Source organism: Tympanuchus pallidicinctus, unplaced genomic scaffold (assembly GCF_026119805.1).
Source record: "Tympanuchus pallidicinctus isolate F22 unplaced genomic scaffold, pur_lepc_1.0 scaffold28, whole genome shotgun sequence".
Classification (NCBI taxonomy): domain Eukaryota; kingdom Metazoa; phylum Chordata; class Aves; order Galliformes; family Phasianidae; genus Tympanuchus; species Tympanuchus pallidicinctus.
In genome coordinates, this window is record NW_026294745.1 from 1,756,097 (window position 1) to 1,779,835 (window position 23,739).

At 46.7% G+C, this 23,739-nt stretch overlaps 2 protein-coding genes across 5 annotated transcripts; one reads left to right on the forward strand and one right to left on the reverse strand.

The window, feature by feature from the left end:
• The first annotated feature begins 329 nt into the window (after window positions 1-329).
• On the forward strand, window positions 330-9,556 carry RHOF (ras homolog family member F, filopodia associated). 2 transcript variants are annotated; one of them, XM_052691330.1, is made up of 5 exons: window positions 330-565; window positions 816-903; window positions 5,232-5,341; window positions 5,810-5,944; window positions 7,054-7,927. In XM_052691330.1, the coding sequence occupies exons 1-5, from the start codon at window positions 401-403 to the stop codon at window positions 7,213-7,215; spliced, it is 660 nt and encodes a 219-aa protein (XP_052547290.1). In that variant the 5' UTR covers window positions 330-400; the 3' UTR covers window positions 7,216-7,927. The 2 variants fall into 2 exon arrangements, with proteins under 2 accessions (XP_052547290.1, XP_052547289.1); XM_052691329.1 differs by lacking the exon at window positions 7,054-7,927 and adding an exon at window positions 7,934-9,556 and having other exon boundaries at window positions 335-565.
• An 881-nt stretch (window positions 9,557-10,437) lies between these two features.
• On the reverse strand, window positions 10,438-22,577 carry TMEM120B (transmembrane protein 120B). 3 transcript variants are annotated; one of them, XM_052691326.1, is made up of 13 exons: window positions 22,425-22,577; window positions 20,066-20,184; window positions 18,441-18,557; window positions 17,443-17,502; window positions 17,133-17,228; window positions 15,994-16,083; window positions 14,812-14,844; window positions 13,478-13,543; window positions 12,674-12,735; window positions 12,336-12,428; window positions 11,860-11,924; window positions 11,635-11,703; window positions 10,438-11,243 (listed from the first exon to the last, which is right to left on the reverse strand). In XM_052691326.1, exons 1-13 carry the CDS (start codon window positions 22,491-22,493, stop codon window positions 11,130-11,132), a joined length of 1,053 nt encoding a protein of 350 aa, XP_052547286.1. In that variant the 5' UTR covers window positions 22,494-22,577; the 3' UTR covers window positions 10,438-11,129. The 3 variants fall into 3 exon arrangements, with proteins under 3 accessions (XP_052547286.1, XP_052547287.1, XP_052547288.1); XM_052691327.1 differs by lacking the exon at window positions 14,812-14,844; XM_052691328.1 differs by lacking the exons at window positions 20,066-20,184; window positions 22,425-22,577 and adding an exon at window positions 18,707-18,982.
• Between the last annotated feature and the right edge of the window lie 1,162 nt (window positions 22,578-23,739).

Consider the following 23,739-nt stretch of genomic DNA (forward strand, 5'->3'; position numbering starts at 1 on the left):
GACTTTTACGACAGCTCGCTCTGAACACAAGGCACTGGGTACAGCAGAACACACGCAGTTTGCCGCCGCCCCTCCCTGTGTCCCGTGCGGACGCATCGTGGGGGCACCTCCGCGCTCTCCCGTCCTTCAGACCCGCGCTCCACCACGCTCGGATCTCCGCCTCTGCAGAGGCTTTGGGTCCCGCGTTCAGCTCCGCGCGCACGGTGCCGGGCTGCTCCACGCCGCCTCGGAGCGCTTTCCCCGGAGCGCGGCGGTGTCGGCGCGGCCCCGAGCGGCGCCCGGAGCCACCTGAGGCGCCCCGGGGCGCGGCCAATCCCCGGCGGGGCGCGGGCGGTGCCGGCCCGCCCCGGGGCTCCGCTGCGGAGCGCCGTCCCGGCGGCTCTGAGCCCCGTTTGGCTCCATGGAGGCGGCCAACGGGGCCGTGCCCGACGGCGCGGCGGGGGGAAAGGGAGGCAGCGCGGCCGCGCCGTCGGGGAAAAAGGAGGTGAAAATGGTGATCGTGGGGGACGGCGGCTGCGGGAAGACGTCGCTGCTGATGGTGTACGCGAACGGCGCCTTCCCTGAGGTGAGCCGCGAGGAGAGCGGGGGGCTCGCGCTGAGGTGGCCGAGGAACGCTCCTCAGAGTGAGCGGCTTCGGTCAGGGCGGGGCGGCCCCGAGGGCCCGCGGGTCTGCGAGAGAAGAAGCGCCTGAAGGCGGCCCGGGGGAGAAGCGGGGCTCTCACGGCCGTTCTGGGCTGTTCCCCAGCACCGCGACACGGACGCGGCCTTGTGCGAGTTTCCTTGTCTGTAACTTGAATACTTCTCCGTGTCTGCAGCAATACGCACCGTCTGTGTTTGAGAAGTATGCCACCAGCATCACCATCGGCAAAAAGGAGGTCATCCTGAACTTGTACGACACTGCAGGTAGGGCCTTTCCCTGCCTTGGGACAGGTTGAGCTGTGAGAGGCGTTTCTCCGAAGAAATGGTCACTTGTGTCATGGCGGTTCCAGGCCAGGTTTGTTCTGTGCCGCAGTGACCCCGTTTGTTGGGACATTGCATCACATTGCAAACATATCTGAAGGTATTAAACCCAGCTCCCAGTGCATAACACAGTCAACCAAGAAAATATTTTAATCTCCTGCCACGTGTGATCCAACAGTAAGGGAGAAAAGAGATGGTTTGGGTTCAAAATGAAAGGCCTTTGCGTTAAAGGTTATTGGGGAAAGCTGATTGTTTGGGTTGATATCAGGAGCTTGGGATTTAATTTGCATTCAGCTTCATGCAGTCTGATTTGTGGGTGGAGCCAGGAGTTGGATTCAATGATCCTTATGTGGGTTCCTTCCAACTGGGGATGTTCTGTGATCCTGTGATTCATTCAGACTTCCCAGGCTCTGCTGTCCGGCTGCATTCCAAGTAGACCCTAAAGTTGGCATGCACTGTGTTTCAGCTCCGTGTAAATAAATCATGTTGCATTCTGCAGAGTTGTTCCAAATTAATGCCATCACAAATAAGAACAGAGTGCAGTTTCATGAGACATCGGGAGGTGCAGATGGCACTGCCGGCCAGTTGGCAGGGCTCTTTGCCATGAATAAGCAATTGCTTCCCATTCCCTTGTCTGGAGACCTTGAAACCCAACATACTTCACCTCCCAAGAGAGTGTGATGGCTGCCAGGCCTCTGGCATAGTTATAGTTTACAGATGTGTCATGCACTGTGATCCAAGTAGCTTCTCATCCTCTTTCTGAAGGTGGAAGTGATGCCGTAGGAAGAACTCTCTTGAGCCCATATTTAAATCCCATCCTGTTTTTAATGAAACAAAACTGATGTCAAGTTCCTAAGGTTGGAATATAATGAAGAGCTGCATTTTTCCCAGAGTCCAAGGGGAAGCGCTGGTCAGCAGATAAGGGAGCTCCTGCATTTTGCTCTTAGTCTGAAAGATCCCCAAATCATTCATACTATTGTGAGATCAGTTAAACGGGATTGGAGGGATGTAAAACTATTTTGGAAGCGAAGGGTTTCAGTTTAGTGTCATGTAGGAGTGTACAGGAGGAGAAAGCAAATCTGTTCTAAAAAGTGTCACTGGATCTTAATCATACACCTACTGCAGAAAGGACTTCAGTATTTTTAGGATCCAGCTAAGAGCAGCCCTAAATAGAGCTGCATGCACTTAGCGTCACGGGAAGGTGAAGGACACTGTGGGCTGTGTAAAGTGAGAAGGACTCTTTGTATTGTTCAGCCCTGCTCAGTTGGAGGTTTTCTGCTTGCCCTACTTTCTAAAGGAGAAGGACATGCACAAACTGCCTGAGAATCAAACATTCTAAGGTACAGAAGGTATTTTTTTCTTGGCAAGAATTTTGATAACAAGCCAACAGTAATGAGTTAGTCTACAATATGCTTCAATAGTAGTTTTTGGAAAGGCTTTCATGTTCTGCCTTTCTCATCAGAGACACCTTTTGCTGTTGCAGGAAGTTGGTGGTATATACATGCAATGTATAAAAGCTCTGTAATACCACTTGTATGCAAACAGGCTTTGCTGCTGCACATTTAATTAAAAATTGCCATTTCTGGCCATGCTTGACAAAAAAATTGAGAGATTAATTAGCTTTGTAATTGTTTCTATTCTAAGGGAATAGCATAATCGAGTTGATGCCTCAGCTGCAATTCAAATGCAGGTTTCCATTTCTGATGCTGTTCAGTGCAGGACTTCTCAGAACAAAGCAGTAAACTGTGCTGAGCCGAGGAGGAAGCAGTGCCTCCTGTGAGCACTGTGGAAGCTCACTCTGAGTCGCAGGAAGCACGCTTGAAGCCTCCAGCAGGTTTTTTCAGGTCTCTGATGATAGATGCTCTACAGCATCAGGCCTTTAGGGGCTGGTACATGCAAAAGTAATTTTGCATAACTTTGTAGGGGAAGGACTACTTGAAATCAAAATGTATCCCCCCATTCCAACCTAAGTCCTCTTCTACTGCTTTTATTCCTGCCAAGAAAAAATTCAATTTCCCAAACTTTTCTGAGCTGCAAAGCGAAATAACACAGCTGCAAGCTGATAACCATGTTCTCATGGAGCCTGCAGAAGGACACAGAGAGTTTGGTGCGTATCAGTGAGAGCTCCTCTCCCTGTGGTTACATGCTGAATTTAAATAATAAGCATAAAGTATTGCACTGACATGTATAGGAAGTGGTTGGCTGGTCTGGGTGACAGGATGTGATGCTCTTCCTTACATGCTGGCTGTTGGTGGCAGTGGACTGCGCTGCTGTAACTTGAGCTGTGCTTATTGTGTTAGCTTTGACAAAGCCCTGTTCTGTACTTTATTTTTGTGGACACATTTCCCCAGCACATAAAGGCCTTTGGGTTGTTGTCTCTGGCTTTCCACAGCCCTGAGAGTACGGCAGACCTGGGACATTTTTTCATGACTACGTTACAGTGCAGTATTTTGTGCATTACAAAGCACATCAGCTCAATGCCCGCCAGTCCTGCTGGGTCTGCTGCCACGAGCCTCGTGCAGAGCAGTGCAGGACGGGACCTTCAGCACCCAATCGGCCCCCATGTCCACCTCATCTTCACACAGCCATCAGGAGAGCTGGCTGCAATACCACTTAGTGGTATTGAGCGTGTGAGAGAGAGAGAGTGCCACTAATTAATTGGGCCTAAAGGAAGGCGTTCTCCATTGTTAATTTCTTTGCGATGTCCGCTGGAGAGGAAAGTGGATCAAAACAGGCACACTGGGCTGAGGACTTCCAACGTGAGTTATCCCAGGGAAAAGGTGCAGATGCCCCTGAACAGTACATCTCTCCCAGTGGTGCATGTGGCTGCTGAGCTCCTGTGCAGGCTGAGCCGTGAACAGGCTGTCTGGGCTCATCCTTGGTGTTATTTAGTGAAGGAGGAGGAGGAGCAGGCAGACATGAACATACGTAGGAGACCGAGATCTGTGGTTTCATCACTTCCCCTTCTCTCCCTCTGGTGTTGCTTGAGGTCCCACTTGCCCCATAAGGCCTGACAGCAATATGTGATGATAAAGAGGTAGCAAATTTCAGATGAATTCAGCTGGTCAGGTTTTATCGGTTGGTTGTTTTGTTTTTAAAAGCTGTCTCTTATGCTAAAACGCTACAGTGAATTGAGGAAGGCAGTGGAGTCACAGATGTGCTCAGCTGTAGGCATTTATTCAGTACATTCAGTAACTACTTGGATTCAGCCTTCTATTTCTACTAGAAGACCTAAATCTGTGCCAAAGGCTCTGACCACAAACTGAGCAACTTTATGGAGAAGAAGTCTCACAGGCCCTTTCTGCATTTCATCAGCAGCACTTAAGGACAGGCTATGAAAGGAAATGTTCTCATTGAGGTTTCAGTGAGAGAGATGTCAGTGTTCAGACACAGCTTGAGCTGGGTTCTGTTACATCCACCTGAAGAATTGTACTTGAGCTCTGAAAGAATAGCTTCCCTCCTTCCAAGGGAGAGCTGCAATTATCCAACCCTAATACACGTCTAACCAACCCACTTTTGGGGGCACATTTTACCTCATTTTGTGCTCCACATTTGAAATTCAGTGCATTTAGAGGATTAGCTCAAGAACAGAACGGTAAATCGGTTGCAAACAAGAGAGTGGATTTGCGAGAATAAGAAGGGCTAAGCAGTAAATCTGTGCTCTGAATGTTTACACAACATGCATAATTTTGTTGATTGCCTGTTATTTTAGTATTAAACCTTGAGGGATCAATCCTACTTTGCTTAGTGCCTCACCCATAGAGCTTGCTGCTCAAATGCAGAGAACAGCCCAAACCTAAGATTTACACACTTCTCAGGCAAGCTGAGCAATGGTTTATCCAGCATGATAACTGCAAGCAAAGGGGAAGAGTACAGGTCTGAAGCAAGTTAACTTCCTCTAATTAGACCCTGAGCTGTAATATCACTAATTAAAAGCATGAACAATTTTCTAGAGTTGAGCAGTGTCCCAAAGATTGGTGGTGAAGTCCTGCTTCAAAGAGTTGAGCCTGTTCTGTGTGGTTGCACGTCTTGTAAAATCAGCAGTTGGACAAAGCAGCCTTTTTATCACATTTTATATTCCAAAGGATCCATTTTGTCAGCGAAGAAGGATAGCCTGCATTTAAGGGAAGGAATTTCACAAGCATGGACATTTCTTCAGTCTGTACTGTTACAGTACTCTTGAACTCAAGTATTTACCTTTACACATTCCCATCATACTGCTTGTTAAGGATAGAAATTTACTGTATTCCAAAACATTCTCTGTGTTGCAGGGCAGGAGGACTATGATCGGCTGCGGCCGCTCTCTTACCAGAACACAAACGTCGTGTTAATTTGTTACGATGTCATGAACCCCACCAGCTATGATAATGTAGCAGATAAGGTAAGAGCCTCCCGTAATTACTTCAGCCTTTTAAATGAATTACGTATGGTTGATGCAGGACAAGATGTCAGATTAAAAAAGCTGATGCTTTTAGTAATCCTGTATCCAGAGTGTACAGATGGACAGGTCGTTCATTGTGCACTGAACTGCAGGTCACAGACCTTAGACCCAGAAATTACCTCTCTGTGGCTCTCAAGTGCTGGGAATTGGGCTTGACTCTGTAGTACTCTAAAAAGATCACAAATCAGCTACAGAGTTGCTGCTTTGTCTCTAGTGATGTCACACAACCATTGCACACAAGCATTTCAGATTCAAGTCCACTTCCAGCACATGCACATTTAACTAGGGGAGAAGAAATATAAGCAACCACCTGTCTGTAGTAGGATTTCTGTATGTTCCAAAGCAGAAGTTAGCATTCCTGTACATAGAATCACCAAAATAATGCAGGTTTTGTTTTTCTAACATCAGTGGTATCCTGAAGTGAATCACTTCTGCCAGGGTGTCCCCCTGGTACTGATTGGCTGCAAAACAGACCTTCGGAAAGACAAAGAGCAGTTGCGTAAGCTCAGGGCTTCTAAGCAGGAGCCCATTACTTACAACCAGGTGAGTATAAGTGCTTCACAGTATCGTTCTCTTTGCCAAAGTGGAGACATTTTAAGTGTTTTGTATATCTCAGGATCCTGGAGTGTCTGAAAGGTCACCGTTTGCTACTCCATCTACGCTTACTGGGTGTCTCCCCTCGATTTCCCTTCACTGCATTATTACTGTTATAAATTGTAGGCCTCAACAGGTTTCTTGGACTTCCTTTCTAATTTTTATCATAATACATTGCTCCCATCACTGGTACTTTGACTGGGGTTGTGAGAAAGAATATATGCTAGGATACACATTAAAGGATTAAAAATACTGATTATTCTGGACTAAAAGCATTTTGCAAACCCTATTGAGAAAGAAGCCCTTCCAAGGACAGTAGCCAAAACATCCGTGAGAGTTCTCCAATAAACTTTTCTTTGAAGTATCTAATATAAGAAAAAAATCTACATACTATCAAATGCTTCCAGCTTAAGTATTACAAATTATTGAGACACAGCTGGTGTTATGAGATGGCTTTGCTGTCCCAGGTGCAGGGGAAGCAAGCAGTGGTTGAACTGCTTATACCAGGTCACTCCAGATCTTTCTGCTCTGGTCTTCTACTTTTTCATTATTAAGTATAAAGCCATCTTCCTCCTCTCATCTCAGATTATGAACAGCAGCTGTCTAACTGAGACACAAGTCCAGGAAACAAGGTTAAGTTCACTAAGACCTTGAATTAATCACTTCTTTCTCTAAAGAACTTGAAAAGAGCCTGCCACAGCATCACCATTAAATCATGCTATGACTTAAAAGTTTGTCTTCCTTGCTCACAAGATTAGATGACTGTCCTCTCACTTTGTGAACAGCCACAAGATTGTCCCTCGCTGGCATTACTAATTCCCTTTGTCACCGTCTCATGAGGTTCAGGACAAGCAACAACCTTCTCTGTGGAGTCAGCTGGGGCCTCACATCTGGCACGATTACTGCCTCAGAACAGTACACACATAACAGACTCTCCCTCCAGCAGCTCATCACATGAACGCTCACAGAAGAGGCAAAACTCACCAGCCCAGACTCCCTTTGTCGCCTAGTAGAGTTCTCCATTTCCTTTTTCTCCCTTTAAACACACACTACCTCAGTCTTTTACAGCTGAGAGCATTGAGTCATGCAATGTGATGCTTCTGATGCCAGGCACAGAGGAGCTGAATAGTATCTGTCAGCACTGCAGCTTGCAAACAACTGTAAGGAAACAAACTTCACTTGAATGTGCTGAAGGAAAATGCCCGTGTGTAGAAGTCTGAGTGCTCAAGTGACCCCATTCCCAGCTTATGACTAAATGCAGAGTTTGTGAGCTGTGGATTGCAGATCTGGAATTCACACTCGAAGGCTCACAAGCACTCAAAACTGGGGGCTGACTGCAATGAAAGGATCGCAAACAAAGTAAGAAGTAGCTGTGTTTTGTCTGTAGTGATTTCACACCACCTTGATTGCATGCAAATGTTTTAGATTCTACTGTTTCCTCTGCATGCATTTGGGTGATGATGTCTGTAGGCACTCATCTGCATGTAGTAGGACTTCTGCTGAGCCTTTGTCATGCTTCGAAATGGCAGTCAGGATTCCTGCATGTGCACCAACAAAACAAAGCAAGACCTTAGTGCAGACCTTACTGTTGCATGTGGTGTGCAGTGCTGAGGCTTGCAAACTAAACACGACATCGCATGTCATACCTGAAAAAAGATCCTCCTTGTAGATTGCTTCACTTGAGTATCTATTAAAGAAATGCTATTTCTACAATATTAGATCAACTTAGGGAAAAAAAAAAAAAAAAAAAAACAGCAACGATGCTTCAGTTTGTAACCAACACACTTAGCTAGCACTGTGCTCATAGGAGGCCGTTTCTTTTGGAAGATGACCTCACGTTTTGGAGATATACAAAGAAATTTCTTTTTGCTTCCATCTCACCTTCCTTTTCTCCTCTCACGCATCAGGTTTGTGACTTTTCTTACCTGTTCTTTCCAGGGTGAAGCTGCTTGCCAGCAGATAAATGCAGAAATTTATCTGGAGTGCTCAGCAAAATGCCGTGAAAACATAGAAAAGGTTTTTAAAGAAGCAACAACTATTGCATTGAGTGCCATGAAAAAAGCCAAGCGCCAAAAGAAGCAGAGAGCATGCTCAGTGTTATGATCTGGACTACAAGAGAGCATTGACAGCTATGAACCAAGTTACTTGAGTTTAACAACAGAGTGACAACTCCTTCTTCCCCCCAAGACAATTTTGTATTCCTGCAATGATTTCTATTTTAAAATTTTAATACTTTTTAGGGTTTAAAAAAAAAAAAACTTTTTTTTTTTCCTTTTTTACATTTAAAACCTTTTGCCACGTTGCTCTCACAGTTTTCAAGGCTCTTTATCAAGGCTACCTGATGCTACACATTCACCTGGCTTTTGCTCTCACCAGCAAGCCCACCAACAGTCCGGTCTTGGATTCACCATTTAATCTGAACAGTGACTGCTGCTGCACGACTGTCTTGTTTGTTGGTTTTGTTTTTTTCCTCTGCAAAACCGTGGCTTATTGTAGCTACAATTTAGTCTTTTTCAGGCAAAAAACATCCTTCCAAAGTTTTGATAGAGCAGCCTACGTACCAGGCACCATGAAATAAGCAGGAATTAAGTTCCCTATTGACATTCCCAAATTAATTGGTGGCAGTGGTGTGAGTTAGCATCAAGCTGCTGCCATAGTGTACAGCCAAAGCATCCACTCACTCCCTCTTGACTCCCAGGCCAGCTTTGCAGAGCTGCCCCTGTAGGTCTCCTTGCAACATGCAATACTGTAGCACTGGTATGCATCACTGAGATACATGCATTGGTTGCTCCGATATTTAATTTACAGCACGCAAAGTTACCAGTACTCCACTCAGCCACTCTGTGTAACAAGTCCATTTTGCAATAAACTCTCTATATATAGCTTATTTAATATATGACATGCAAATGCTCGTGTGCTAGGGGGAGTAAAATGCTTTGTAGTTCACGTTCATCAACTGGTGAAATCATCTCTGCTACTGTAAATTAAATTTTCCCTTTTGTGATGAAAGTGACAGTTGAGTGTTTAGGGATGGTGGATGTTCCTGCTGAGCAATCTAGTTCGTGTGCCTTGAGCCTCCCAGTTCTTTTGCACATTCTCTTCTAGTGAGATCTCAAGTTTCAGGAGCAATCACTAGTTTGCAGGCATCATCAGCCAGCCCTGTGAGGGCGAAGGTTTCTGCAGTACAACTGTTACACAAGTTTTCTTTCTGAGGCAAACTAAGGGAGAATGTGCAGGACTGCTATGATTTTCTGGTTCTGTCTTGCTTTACAGTAACAAGAGAATACTTTGCCAGGATGTTTGGGCAGTGCATAACAGGTGCTGGTTACTAGAAAACGCTTCAATGTAGAGCCTGGTAACTACACATCATTCAGCTTCCACACAATTTTATCCTCTGCTGGTGAAAACCTGTTTTGGAATGAGCCATCGTTATCATTTTACATGCAGGATAAAACCTTGATCCTTGAAATCTAAACTCTTATTTCCCCGTAACTTGTTTTGAATCAAAAAAGTGATCCAAGGTTAAAATTACAAGCTTATGAAACAATAGAACAAAAAACACACCACCTTACCCAGTAAGTCTGAAACATCTTCACGCTGATTTACCCTCAGCATGTCTGGAATCTTTCCTTGCTTTTATAATCCCAGTTTCTCATGCTGCAGAATTCAAGTTACTTGCTAAGCAGTGTTCCCTCACCTCTTGAGTACCAGGTGACTGCACAGAGCCAGGTTCTAGCATTGCTCTCAGAAGAATTTACATTTCATAAATGGAGTTCAAAGAAGGACAAAAAACAACCTCACACAGTGTGCAAGAAACAACCCAGCTAGAGTAAAAATTGTTCAAAATACGCAAATTGCAATTTAGTGTTTGTGCCCACACAACGGTGACACTGTAAGGATAAATTCACCAGCCTTGCAGCAACAGAATAACTGCTGAAATATTTGAAGTCCATAGTGCATAAGTATTTCTTCATGAGCTCAATGGGAGATGGGCATAATTCTCACATCATTCTGCCAAAGCCACTTCTCCAGCTGGGCCCTGGGCTAGCTCAGAGGGAGCCAGCACAGCTGAGCAGCACACTGCATACAGCAGCTCAGGAGGCACAGATGTTACAGCACTCAAACAAGCTTATTCACCTGAGTAAGTTCAAAAAGCACAAGGAGTTAAGCAAGATGGGAATCTTTTCGTTCTCAGCCATCCTTCTGAACAAGTATTTACATTCTCTTAACAACTGGTACCTAATGAAAATATTTCATACTTCTTAGCCTGTCTTCACCTCTCAGAACAGCACTGGAGCAAAAAAAGAAAACAAAACTGCAAATAGGACCTGAAGTGCAACTGCACTTAGTGCCACTGATCAAGAGGGTTTTCTGGAATAACTGTGCCTTAAGAGACAACCCAAAGGGGAGTGTGTTTGTTGCTAAGAAGGGGCTGAAGCAGCTGCATATTGTATGGTTTATTTTAAGTTTTTTTTCCAGGCTTGGACAGATTACCTGATCCCTCTCAAAGAGGGCTAGCAGAATTCCCTGCCATTTAACAATTGGTTTTGCTTGCTTGCTTTTAAGAAGATTTCTTTAAATAGCTTCTTCGAAGTGTATATAGCAGCAATATGGTACAAAGATGGGCATTTTTCCACAGTACACACAGATTAGTATTGCCACTGAAAATGCCTGAAACAAATGCTTTTTAAAAACAGCATTCAGTCTGTATTACTGATCAACCTGGAGTGTTCATAAAGCTTTGCAAAATTCCGTACTAGAGTTTAAATAATAAAACTGGAAAGTGTTAAATATCATTCCAGGACTGGAATTACAGTAGATCCCACATTCTCTCAATGCTGGTTTCTTGCCGAGCAGGTGCATGCTGCTAAATATACAGAAAAACCCAATGCAAACACGTTTGGTATTAAATACACATAAATAGCAGGACTGTAAACTGGAGAGCCATGCTTGCATAATATGCTGAGTCTGTGCTGGAAGAGCCCACATCCTTCACCAAACACGGGACAGATGAGTTCCTCAGAGTCCATTCACAAAGCAGCAGCAATTAAGGAGCTCCGTCCAACGCCGAGCGCCTGCTGTGCGCACAGGGACAGCGAGCTCCAGTGTTGGCACCCAGCACCCCCTGGAGGGTTCACAGTTTCTTCATTTTGTCTTTGTTCTTCTGCAGCTTAGTGTGCACCACTTTGAGAGTAGTGAGGAAGTTCCCAAGGAAGAGCAGCAGAAATGTGAAAGCCAGCACACAAACCTGAGGAGGAAAGGTGAGGAAAGTTGAGTAAGGGTCAGATGAATTGGGGCAGGAGTATTTTCACCAACTAAACTAAGCTGCAGTGGAGTCTGGCTGGCATGTTCACAGATGTGTTAGCAAGTCAGGAAAGAAGACAGGAGACAAATATGCACCCACACATCTACTTGTGTGAGTTAACTGGGAAGCCCATTTGGATCATGATCATCTTGGCAGCAATATTACGGCGTGGTTTGTTTGTGAACTTACTGCCATTCAGCATCGATGGACTCCCACAGACAGTAAAATCAAATCGTTAAATCCAGGTAGCCAGATGTCTTTACAGATGTGGTCAAAACATCCCTACACGCCTTCCCTCCCCCCCGTGTTTTTTCTGAGCAGAACCAACACTCACCTGCCATTCTTTGCACTCCTTATGCCTGGACAACCCAAAAAGTGTGATTGCATTATATAGCTGCCAGAACTAAGAGAGAAAAGAATCATTACTATCAAAGATTTAGAAATGTTTGCCAGGTAGGTGTGATCCAAAGCACCACGTAACTGCAAGAAGCACAGCAGCACCAGCACACCCTCCCCAGCCCCCACGTGGCAGAGGAGGAAATGGGACAGCCCAACTTACATGTCCACAGAACAAGAAGGGAAGAAGAAAAGTCAGTCCCCGCCACATCCAGGACTGAAATCCTTCTGGAAAAGATTAACAGGGAAGAGAAAGTTAGCATGGATAAGACAGGACTGGAGCTGCAGCTCATCCCAACAAGATCATCCCATAAGACCTATTCCTGTCCTGTTCAGCACTAACCAGTTAGGTTAAAGTCTTGAAGTTGTGGTAACGGGAGAAGGATGAAAATGGAGACGAACACCTCCACCTTAATGCTCTCAAGAGCTGATGGAGATCAGAGCCTTGTTTCAAACCCGTAGGACTCAAGAAAGAAAACAGAAGTCTCACTCACTCCCATTCCTGCCTTTGTCCTAGAGGCAGCAGGACAGGGAATAACAGCTGTGCAAAGCTTGCTTTCTGAAGGCCACAAAGCCACCCCTGTATCACTGCCTTTAAAATCTACCCCATCTGTACTGCAGTATTGCAGGCAACCTCACCTACTGTAAGGTCCAGGTGGTTTCTCTCCCCCAAAGCACGGAGCCTATACAGGCAGCCCCTTTGATAATAATATTGCAGGAACTGAACGCAGCCTGGAGAAAGAGAGAAACCATTACTGATACGTTTATAATACTTCTGAATAGCTCACAAAAACTATTTTAATAATGCTTAATCCATAGTATTATTGTTTAACTTGCATATTGTATTTTGTAGTTGTATGACACTTCATACATGCACAGTTTATGACTCTAGTATTTAACAAATGGAAGTGGTTTTTTTCTAAGCAAAAAAAGAAAACTACTTTATCTCATGAGACACCACGGTATAATATACTCACTCTGAAATATTGAAAATGCTAAAAATTGACTGCGAAACATTTGATACATGAGTCCATCTGGCCTGAAAGCAAAATAGAGAAGAAATATTTATTCGATTAAGCAGCATACAATACAGTGCCTTGTCAGCCAAGGAGCCATTAGTAAATGAAATAAGCAGCTGATAGCCAGCCCACTCCACCCCATCTGGGTATCCAGAAAGCACGCTACAGGCACACAGCACTGCCTGCCACATCCTGCCCATTCTTTACCCCACTGTGGATGGTAGGAGATGGTCTGATGGCTTGCTGCCCCTCTTACTGATTTGCCTATTGCAGCTTCCTGCTCTAATCAGATACTGATTAAAGCCATTCAGCTGAGTCCGCATCACAAATCTAAGCCAGAGAGCAGCACTGCTTGCGTTCCTTTTCTTAACTGTAGTTCAGGATACATGAACTTTTGCTGCAGCTCCTCTATGATCTCCTGAGAAATTCAGCAACAAAAACCATGTTGTTTTGAAACAAATTGTTAGCAGATCAGTTCATGTCAAAGCTGAAGTGGATCATAAAGGCACCACACAGAGTGCACTGCTGTGCTGTTTGACCAACACCATCATCTGTTGGAACGTAATGTGCATTTTTTGCTTCACACCTGGTTTAGGTACTGGGTTATAAGCAGAATCCATTATAAAAGCACAGTGCTGCTTGTTTGCTCAGTTTGATGAGACAAGTTTGATTCTTTGCTATGTGCCTGTGCGTGGTCACGCTGGATTACCGTGCTCAGATGACGCACTTGGAAGCGCCTCGAGCAGGGCAGGGCAAACTCACCATGTTAACATTACTCCAGACAGGAACGTGGAGACATAGTGATGGGACACCCACCAGCCTTTGATCCTGAACAGAAAAAATAAGACAGTTAAAAGAGGAATATAAATGTTAACAACTTAAGTCTGGCTTTAAAGACAAAAATTAATCCTGACTGTATTATGGATAACTAGATGGCCCAGTCAAACAAAAAATAAAGCTGGTGGCAGCAAAGGAGTTTCTGGGAAATCACCAAGGGGCAGCCAAGGCTGCCTGCATTGCCCATGTGCTCCCTGCAGTGAAGAACCCCAGAAATCCCACCTCCTGGTACACCCCTGTTTTGTTTTTCCCAGCACAAAGCCACAAAGGCAGCACACAGACAAGTAAGTTGGGCAGGGACACTGGGAGCAGCAGGGCAGGAGCTGAAAGGCACCATCGCAGCTCCGTGACTGGGTTGCAAATCTGGGATGACTGGAGTGAGGCACACGACTGAGGTTCATCTTGAGCAGTACCTAAATGACCAACACGTGATGTTTTTTGGCCCACATCCCCTTTTTTTTTTTCCTGTGCCATGCAAATAAGTGAAGTCCTCTGTTAAGTTGCTGTTTCTTTTCAGACATGAATGCTGCAGAAAGCTCAGAAAATTACAGTAAAGCAGGAAAGAGCTGTAGCGAGGCAGGGTCAAGAAGAAAAAAAAATGCCTCAGGGATGGCACTGATTTGGAAAGTAAGCCAACACAGTGGCTGCAACATGCCTGGGTTCAGAGATTTCTCTGCTGGCAGTGGGCAAGCCGCTTTCTATCTCTGCACGCCCTTTTCTTTTGCACTTCATGGAGCTTGCCATGTTCAGCTCTCACACACCTGCATGGCCTCAAGATCCATGGCCAGTGCCAAGATTTCTCCCTTGTTTTCAGTGGGCAGGGAGCTGTAACACCAGAGAACTGCACAGAAATCATTTTCATTCACAAATGCCACAGGCTGGATGGAACACGTTGACTGTTGTCCAACCATCTCTATCCTGACCTCCACCCAGGGCTGATACCAGACATTCTGTGCCAAGACAAGACTCCCCAAAATGCTCCCTCTGACCTCTGCTGAGAGGAGATTAAGGAAGAAATTGGCTACACATTGGCTACTGATTTCGGAGAGGAAATGGACTGTCTGGAATAAGGAGTCCTGAGCTGCTGTGCTACTAAGGAGCATACAAGTTATCTGTGCAGCGTTCAGAGCAGGAACGCATGCAGAAAGCTGGACTAACTCAATGCTGATTGCTTGAAAGGTAGAAAATGAGGTATTAGAAGCCTAATCAATTAATTAATGCAACAGGGAGCTGCAAATGTTGCAGCAGCAGCCACTCACCCAGCAGCAAACCCGCATGCAGACTCATCACACCTGGGAAGAGATGAGGCGATTGCTGCGGTTTCCCCATTCCCTGTGCCAGCCTATCTGGATGATGAGAACTGGGGACATGCAACCATCAGGTTATTGCTAAAATCTACCACCAGATTCCAGGTTAAGCTACAGAAGTGCAAATCCAGTAAAGTTCTCTGAGCCTCCTGGAGGGCAGGCAAGAGGCAGAGTAGATGATTTATCACTCTACAGCCAGGGCAAGGACTCTGGGTTCACCTGCACCCAGCGGTCCTCATACCATCACCAGCCCCAACTCCCCAGGTAGGCAGCCAGGTAGAGGAGCGCCCAAGCCCCTTGACAGCTACACATGAGGCTGTGCAACTAAGCCAGGTAGAAGTCCTGGGGGTGGAGGAAATTCTCCTTCCAACATTCTCTTGCTCTGATAATCTCTACTAATGCTCAGAGTGCACTTGATAACCCCATATACTGCACGAGCAGCAAAGCTGACTGCCAAAATCCATCAGGATAGGACTGACCAGATAAAAGAATAATTTAGGATACTCTTACTTGAGGTATTATTAAAAAAATGAGGGCTCAGACAGAAGATCATCTTTCAGTTTATATGTCTCCCAGCACTCAACTTGCATTGCCAGATGTTTATACAATTGTCTGCTCTTAACCACCAATATTCCTTTAACACAGCTGTAATTAGTCAAATGCTTCAGGACACACCACAGTGACCTGCAGGGCCGCCACACTGACCAGACAGCATAAAGCAGTGATTTGGCTCCTTTTTCTCACGAGAGGTGAGTGCATGCCAGTATACCTACAGGCAGTACTTCAGATTAGAAAAGGCACAAAGTCAGTATCCAGATTGGCCATTTCAGTGGAAACACACTGAAATTCCAGATCACACCTACAAGTAACCCACAGCTCTCAAAACCATCCAATACTTTGAACACAGAAATCATGGACTTTTAGAAACTGCATCTTCTCCTCCCTGCCCTAACCTGATGGACACACGTGCCCCTGGGAGAAACTGGGGAAGGGGACAGGGACAACACATCCTGCACAGAGGAATCAGCATCTTGGATTTGCTGGGATTCAGTGCCAATTGAATCTACTTTCATTGCTTCTTTTTCTTTTAAGGACATTTCTTGCTTTAAATTGTCTTTGCAGGTGGCACAGTACCTTGATCCATTGCTAATGAGAATGCTTTCCCGTATCGTCAGCGTGCAGTAATACCACACCAACAGAAAGTTGAACACTTCATCTGTCACCCTGTTAAAAAAAAAAGAAGTAAAAATACAAAAAGAGCACAGTAATAAAAAAGCCTGTTAATCATAAAAACACGTTTCAAAAAAATCCCCATTTTCCCAGTTCCCTTGTCTGAATGAAAACATGCCCAAGTGAGGCCATGGACACAAAGGCCCAGTCCTGGGCATCTCTTATCCACACGCAGAGCTCTAAGTATCAGCAGCACTTCCCCACTCAGCCCTTTCCTCTAGAAGTGCCCTGTGATGTAACGCTGCAGATCTTGAGCCGATAAGCAGGTACACAGAGATGACATTAATTCCATCTGAAGGAGAGAAAGCACCATGGAAGCACCAGATGATCCAATTTAGACAAGCATTTCCAGACTAATTCAATGAGGAGATTCGATGAGATCTATACAAATCCAATCAACTAAAAGAACAGAAGAGCATTACACTCTCAGAGTAAAAGAGTTTTTATTTTGCCATTTGCAGTCCCCCAAAGCCATGGGGATCTGGAGCAGCCTCTGCACATGACAGCATCAATCCTCAGTACGATCCACAGACACCTCAATGGAAGGTTTAGCTCTAACACCTCACTGGCTTTTTAAGGCAAACTGAGCAGGGCAGGCTTATTGATGCATTGTCATGGCCTAGACCTCACATCAAATAGTCACATCTAAAATGAAAATGCTCCCTCATGTGGTGTTTGCATGGTGCTGATACCAATCTAGGACAACTTGCAAACAAAAACTCTTTCTCCAGCACAGTGCAACAGCAGAAAAACAACTCATCACACTGGACTTTCTATTGGTTATAACAAACTCCTAAAATATTAAACAAGAAAAAGGAAGCAGCTAAAATACATGTCCTGCCTGCTCTGAAGAACAGCAAAATATGATCTCCTGCTGGGGAAGCACAACTATTCAAAGCTTAAATACTGCCAAAGCCTGTATCTCACCATCTCAGGCAATTAGTTCAAATTAGTTGGCTTCTAATCTTGTACATTTTTATTCAAAACACTTGGTCAAAGCAAAACCAAAAATAAAAACACAAAAAAAAAAAAAGCAGCCTTACCTGTAGTGAAGAATAAATCTGCAGGCCACGGCCCCAAGTAACAAGATAATTGTGAGATAAAGTTTGAACTTCTCATACTCGTCTTTGTAGGCGAACCTGGAATGTACAAAGCACAGAGCACAAAATGTCACCTATCAGTGGGTGCACACAGAGTTTTACTGGAACATGGCTTCATTTTTTCAAACCAGATACAATCCACAAGCCAAACCAAAAGACAAGCCAGATGTAATAGAAAACCATTCCTGTCTCTGGACTTCAGCATACACCCACTGCTAGCCCCAGACCTATGTGCATGGAAGCACTCACTCACTTTGCTTGGTTACTCAGGAGGGTTACATTCACGTTTCCCAGCACCAGATTTAAGTATAAACTGGAAGACAAAAAAAAAACCAACAAGAGACCCACATAAGTCCATTTACCATAGACACCATAGGCTAACACACATCAGAGCTTACATTTTTGCTGTAGGCTTTTAGTTAAAGCAAACTGGAGATGCAGACTACAGAATAGGATTTAAATGCAGAAAGTTCAGTCAGCATTTCCAAGAAGAAAGAGGAAGAATTCATTTTCTGGTCTCTTTTTTGTGCTATGCCAAAGGGTAAGATGTCAGAAACCAAAAATAAATTATAAGGAGAAATCTGAAGAAAAGTTTCCAAGGGATCCTTCCACCTCCATTGCTGCAGCCACTTTTACCAGCTCCTTGATTTCATTTCACTTCCCCACTCCAGACCATCTCCACCCGAAAGCTCAGCTCACTGCACAGACACAGAAAATGCAGACTTGGGAAGGAGAAAGCAAACAAATCAAGGGTAGAAATCAAGTCCCTTGGCTCAGTTTACTCAGCATCAGCATCTCCTGACCGCCAGAGCTGCACAGCCCTTGACAACTGAACCAAATCCGTCCTAGCAACCCCACTTGAAGCAAAGTACAAAATTTAAGTCAGTTGAAAGCACTTTTTGGAGAGAAGAAAGTTAAACAGGAAGGGGGAAATTTCCCATACTGATTGAGTCTTCAAAAAATAAAAAGGCACAGAGTGCAACTCACTGTGAAGCCTTCATCTCTTGCCAGTACAGTTTTACTTCTATTTTATCAAGCAGACCTGCCTGTGCCTACACAGTACATTTACATACACTTCCAGCTAATGAATTCTGTGCACAACTGACACAGCAGCTCAGCAAGAGATCTATGACTAATCCAGTTCTACATGTATTTCTTCAATACACGCATTATCCTCTGGGAGGAACACCACTGTGAACACTTAAAAATCAGCCTTCCTAGAGCGCATGCCCCTTCTGACGAAGCACGTACCCGTTTTTCTTTGGCAAATAGGCTTCCATGTCAAAGAAGGCATTTTGCCTCTCTTTGATCTGGGTGCTGATCTGCTCTATAAGAGCAAATTCTTCAGGAGTAGCTCTGGGCTTGCACCTGTGAAAATATAAAAACAAAATCTTCCTTTATTTTTTTGCCTCCTTTTATTTAAAGGATAGCAACTTTATAGTCATAAAATGCATGCTGTTAGAAAGCTAACATCTGCCACGGTGCTGTTCTCTCTTGTTTTTATTTTGTTTCATTGCCTGGTATCTGTCATTGTAGGTTATTTCTACTGGCTGTTTTACAAACCAGCTTCTTTAGAGACAGAACTCCGCACCTCTTCCAAAACAAAGCACTTCAAACACAATATGCAGTTTTGTAGGAGCTCCTTCCACTTTGGGAAGTTTGTATGCATCTCAGGCACTGCCCTTACAGCATCCAAACTGATCCGTGCTCTCTTGCCTCTAGCAAGACACCATAAACTTCTCATGAAAGACAAAAGCTCACTGTACAGCCTTCAGAAACAAACAAAAGAAATGACCTCACGCACCCTCCAGAGCCACCAGTGAAAGCATGTCAAACTCATTTAAACTGAAAGGTCAATGCAGCCCCTCCATAATCAATGGTAGCTTGGACAGAAGACAGCGAGGTGGAGAAGGGTCCCGTGGCTCATTTCTCTTGCTGCTTCCCCTCTGCTGAAATTGTGTATTTTAGGAAGGGCAAGGAGTGCAGCTGGGCAGCGCTGTATGAGAGGAGGGCTCTGCGTGGCCCCCCCTGGCACCACTGCTGCTCTTCCTGCAGAGAAGGGATCTGTAAGCCACATTTGCAGCAACCAGCTCTCCAAACCCCCCCCAAGCTGTCTGCCTGCAGACACCACCACCATGCACAACACACGAAAAAGAATAGAGCAGAGGCCCCACGCTGCATCCCTGAGAGCCCTCCTGTGGACCCCAAATTTTACCTCTTGGCCTAAGAGGGAGGAGATACAGTGTTGGTTTAGAAGTCTCAGCCAGGCCCAACCCCGCAAGAGGTTTTCATTGATGCTGCAACTATTCAAGCATAAGATATTTCAGGTTGTAAGAAAAAAACACAACTGATGATTTACTGGCAAACTGCAGCATTACTAATTCATGTAAAACAGAGCAGTGGGGTTAGCAACCAGCATTGCCTGGGATCTGCACACAAGGAATTCAGCAAGCAGCTGAGCAGCCAGGAACAGTTCCTTCCTATAAACCCACGTAGGGTGGTTCCACCGCCAGCATCGGTCCATGAACTGGATCTGCCAGCACAGTTTATGGAGCAAAGCTTTGCTCACCTGGCAAAACCTACAGACCAACAGCTGTACAGCCACACCACAGCAGACCTACTGCAAAGATGCAAATCCATGCAGGCTCCCTCAAAGACTTACTGGATCTTCTTCATTTATAAGACTTGATCTCTCATATGGTTACAAAAAAATTTACCTGGCTGTAACAAAGGAGGTAAACTCAAGATCATATGAAGCAAAACTGCCACCATGATGCAGACCACATATTAAACTGCTGAAAATCCAAACCCTTCTGCTGCTTGGGAAGCAGAAACATCCCATCCCTGCCTCCTCCACCCTTCAGACCTCCTGTTACCGTTGCAGGCTGTGCTTCAGGTCCCTTAATGTCTTCTTCTGCCGGTGTATGGAGCTGCTGCAGGCTGTCTGCAAGCTGGTGACTTCCTCCAGTTTCTGCCTGTAAACTTTGTGTGTTTCCTACAGGAGAAAAAGAGAGGTTCAGTAGGAAGAACCCTTCTGGGTGATTGTGTTTGGTCCTCATGTCTGAGGAAAGCAAGCCTGGTGTTTGGGAGCCAACAGGCACCTGAGGAAGGGGGATTCCTGTAATGCTCCATTACAGGCAGAAAACCAAGGGGGCAAAGCAAACCAGCTTAAACAGACACTAACAAAATTCCTGAAAAGAAAGAGCATCTTCTCCGCATTCACTTCATTTTCTCTTTCTAACAACTCCTTGCTCCTAGCAGACCCTGTAATAAAGCCCTTATTCTCTGGTTTGATCCCAAATCATTCCCATCAAACATGTGGAGAACCTGCAGGAACTCTGATCTCCCAGCCATTCAAGCTGGGAAAAAAAAGAGGAAAGGAGTTGAGGTCCCAGGTGGAAACCAGAGAAATCACCACAACCCAAACCCAGGCACTGAGACAAACCTCCTGACCACCACAGCCACGCCAAGCCCTACTTCTGCTCCAGCACAGCCACATTGGAGCCTCCAGCACATCAAGAACCAAGCCCCAGCTCGTCCAGCAGAAGAAAAGATGCAACAGGCCCAGGAGGTACTGGATCCTATGTTCAGCCCTCTCAGAAATGGCAGCAAGGTACGCAAGGGCTTGGTTAGCAAATAAATCTGATGTGGATTTCACACAACAAACCTGTACAAGTTGAACACCTAGTTGGGTACGTCACAGTTTGCATCAGGACCCTCTGCAAGCCAGATGCCTTACTGCCATGTGGAAGTTCAATATTAGCTCTGGTTTAAGGAGAAAAATAAATTTTAAGAGCTATAACAACTCAGAAGGCAATTTGCAGTCAGTGTTGAGGAGGCAATGCAGGGGTTAAGAGGCTTTTTGCTTTATCTCCTTAGCACATCTCAGGTAACAACCATAGAAAATTACCACTGTTTTTTTCTGAAGCATAAAAGCAGCACTAAGACCAAACAAAACAGATCTATGCTCTTCTGTTCATAATTTATGGAAGCCATAAGACTCCACCATCCAACCTGAAAGCCTTAGAGACCAAACTAACCATGTCCAGGGACCTCAGCGACCACCACTGGTGCAGCTTGGCTAACTGGCAGCATTTTGAGGGCTCTCTGGGTTGCACAGGAACTCATTCTGCTCCTCTGGATGTCACACAACAGTTTATTCTCCAAGGCTGGCTAAAAGGGGGCAAGAAGCTGCTCAAAAAAAGCATTCGGGTATTTATTGGAAATGCCAATTGAGAACTGGTAAATACTGCCATTAGCCAAAAACATCACGATAATGACTTAAAAGTGACATTAAGTCTAGGACATAGGGAAGATCCTTATTCATCGAGAGCAGTGGCTGCACAAGGAGCCCAGCAGCTGCTAACACAGACAGCCCACAGCCACATTCCAGACGGCCAGGTCTGGCCACAGCTCTCTCCACGTAGTAAGCACGCATTGAAAAACGAAAGTCCCACACACCAGGGGGCATTTCTGCCCCAAATTTAAGAGCTTGGGGCAACAGCCGCTCTCCCACAGGAGGTGGAGGTGCCACGGGCACCGTTAGCAGCTTACAGCAATACCCGAAACCGCGATGCTCCGCAGCCCCGAGCCGCCTCAGGCCGCTGCCCAAACCTCTTCCCAGGAGCGCAGCCCAGCGCCGGCGTGCCGCAAACCGACGGCCGCGCAAAGCCCCGCTCCGCTGCAAGGGAGGGAAGGAGGCCCCGACCAGAGCCAGCCGTGCGGATATCGAGTGAGACAGAGCGGAGCGCACGGGAAGCGGGGCTGGACACTGCTGGAATAACTGCAGGAGCACGGAGCTGCGCCCGCTGCGGCTCAGGAGCTCCGCGCTCCCGCTTAGAGCCGGGCCTCCAACCCGCGGCGTTCGACGGAGCTGCCGGAGCCACGAGGATGTGCGGAGCGCCGCGGGACTCCGCCGGGGAGAGAGGCTGCGGAGCGCGGGCTGAGCAGCGGGACGGGAGCGGGACGCTTCGCGGGGATCTCGCTCCTCCGCCGCCGCAGCACCACCAGCCAGCGGCCGCCAGCAGCACGGCGCGGAGCGGCACGCCGGGCCGGGAGCGAACACCGCCGTTTCGCCGCGTTCTACGCCGGACCGCCGGGAAAGGAGCCGGCGGCCCTCGGAAGGTCGCGGCACGCCCGAGCCCGCCGCGCTCCGTCCCCGCTTCGCGCCTTCGCCCGCGGGACTCGGGACCCCCGCAGGCGGCGCGCGGTGAGCCGCCCCGGGCCCCGCCTCACCTGCAGCTGCCGGAACTCCTCGTCCAGCTCCCGCCACTCCCCGCAGCATCGCTCCAGCTGCACCCTCATGGCGCGGCGCACTGCGGCGTGGCTCGAGCCGCTGGGCCGGGGGGACGAGAGCGGCGCGAGCCCACAGCCCGGCCCGGCGGCCACGTGCGCCGCTGACGTCATCGCGCGGGGCTGAGGCGACGCGACGCGCCCCGCCCACCGGCGCGCCGCGCGCCCTCCTGAGGTAACGGCCGCCAACGGTCGGCGCGCGCAGCGGCGTGTGGGGCTGTGCAGGTGTGAGGGGGCCGGCTGCGCTCAGCACGGCTGTGCGGGACGCTGCCCGTCTCCGCCTCAGGACGGGTCCCGCTCTGACATTCTGCTGCAGAAAAGCATATTAAAAAATGCCACTCCTGGCTTCTCCACACCTTTCCTCTCCTGCCCGGTGTTACAGACAGGTCCCGCGGCTCAGCCAGAGGGTGAGGTGAATTCCTCCAGCTGTCCCTGAGGCTGCCGTGTTTTCTGGAGCCTGCTTTATCTCAGGAGAGCCCCCGTTCTTTCTATTTGTTCTTTCTATTTCTCCTGTCGGCCCGCTGGACAAACCACTCGTGCAGCTCAGTCAGCGGCCAGCCATTCCCATCCTGTGCGCTTTTCACATCCATCTCTAGGGTGCATCCTTACCTCCCCACCACTCCTCAGCACTGCCGCAGGTGAGGCTTGGATTCCGTTTATCATTTCACAGACAAGCTGTGCAGGTGTAACAGCCAGAGAGGCTCCTGAAGAGGGTTTGTGGCATCCCTGACGTGGTGCCTTAAACACAGCTTACTAAAAATGTCGGAAATGTACAGAAAGCAACCAGTGCTGGATGGTCAGAGTGGTGAGCGTTCCTCCCCTGCATCCCAGTGTTGCTGCATCACTGTGGTTTCTGGAGCCCGCAGCTGCTCTGGGTTTGAGGCTGTGAAACGGACCTTTGGGTGTCAATGTGTGAGGAATGCTGCATTTCCCCTGAACTTGAAGATTTTAAAGTTTTTAGGTTCTTGCAACTCTAACTTTCCATCTTTTTTAATGGCAGGCCTTTGAAAAGCGAATCTGTCAATAGAAAATCTGATCGTCAACCATCACTGCCAGAAAACATATCAAACATTGAGTTAATAATTCAAGTTAAAGATCACAGCAGTTGTGTCTGTTCCTCTGATGTTAACTTCTGTCGGAGTACTTGCAGTAATAGAGGTACAGTCAGATGTGAGCTCCTTTCGTTTGCCTGCCGGACTCCTGAACACAGATTGCATTCATTCTGTTCTCTTGTGATAACTGAGTCTGCTCCCATCGA

Bases quoted from the DNA above. Each gene is read 5' to 3' on its own strand.
- RHOF (XM_052691329.1), top strand. From the start codon at position 401: ATGGAGGCGGCCAACGGGGCCGTGCCCGACGGCGCGGCGGGGGGAAAG. The intron at 566-815 runs GTGAGCCGCGAG...CCGTGTCTGCAG, and splicing joins CGAACGGCGCCTTCCCTGAG to CAATACGCACCGTCTGTGTT. The intron at 5,945-7,933 runs GTGAGTATAAGT...TGTTCTTTCCAG, and splicing joins AGCCCATTACTTACAACCAG to GGTGAAGCTGCTTGCCAGCA.
- TMEM120B (XM_052691326.1), bottom strand. From the start codon at position 22,493: ATGAGGGTGCAGCTGGAGCGATGCTGCGGGGAGTGGCGGGAGCTGGAC. The intron at 12,736-13,477 runs GTGAGTTTGCCC...TTTTGCTTTCAG, and splicing joins TCTGGAGTAATGTTAACATG to GCCAGATGGACTCATGTATC. The intron at 11,704-11,859 runs GTAAGTTGGGCT...TTTCTCTCTTAG, and splicing joins CCTTCTTGTTCTGTGGACAT to TTCTGGCAGCTATATAATGC.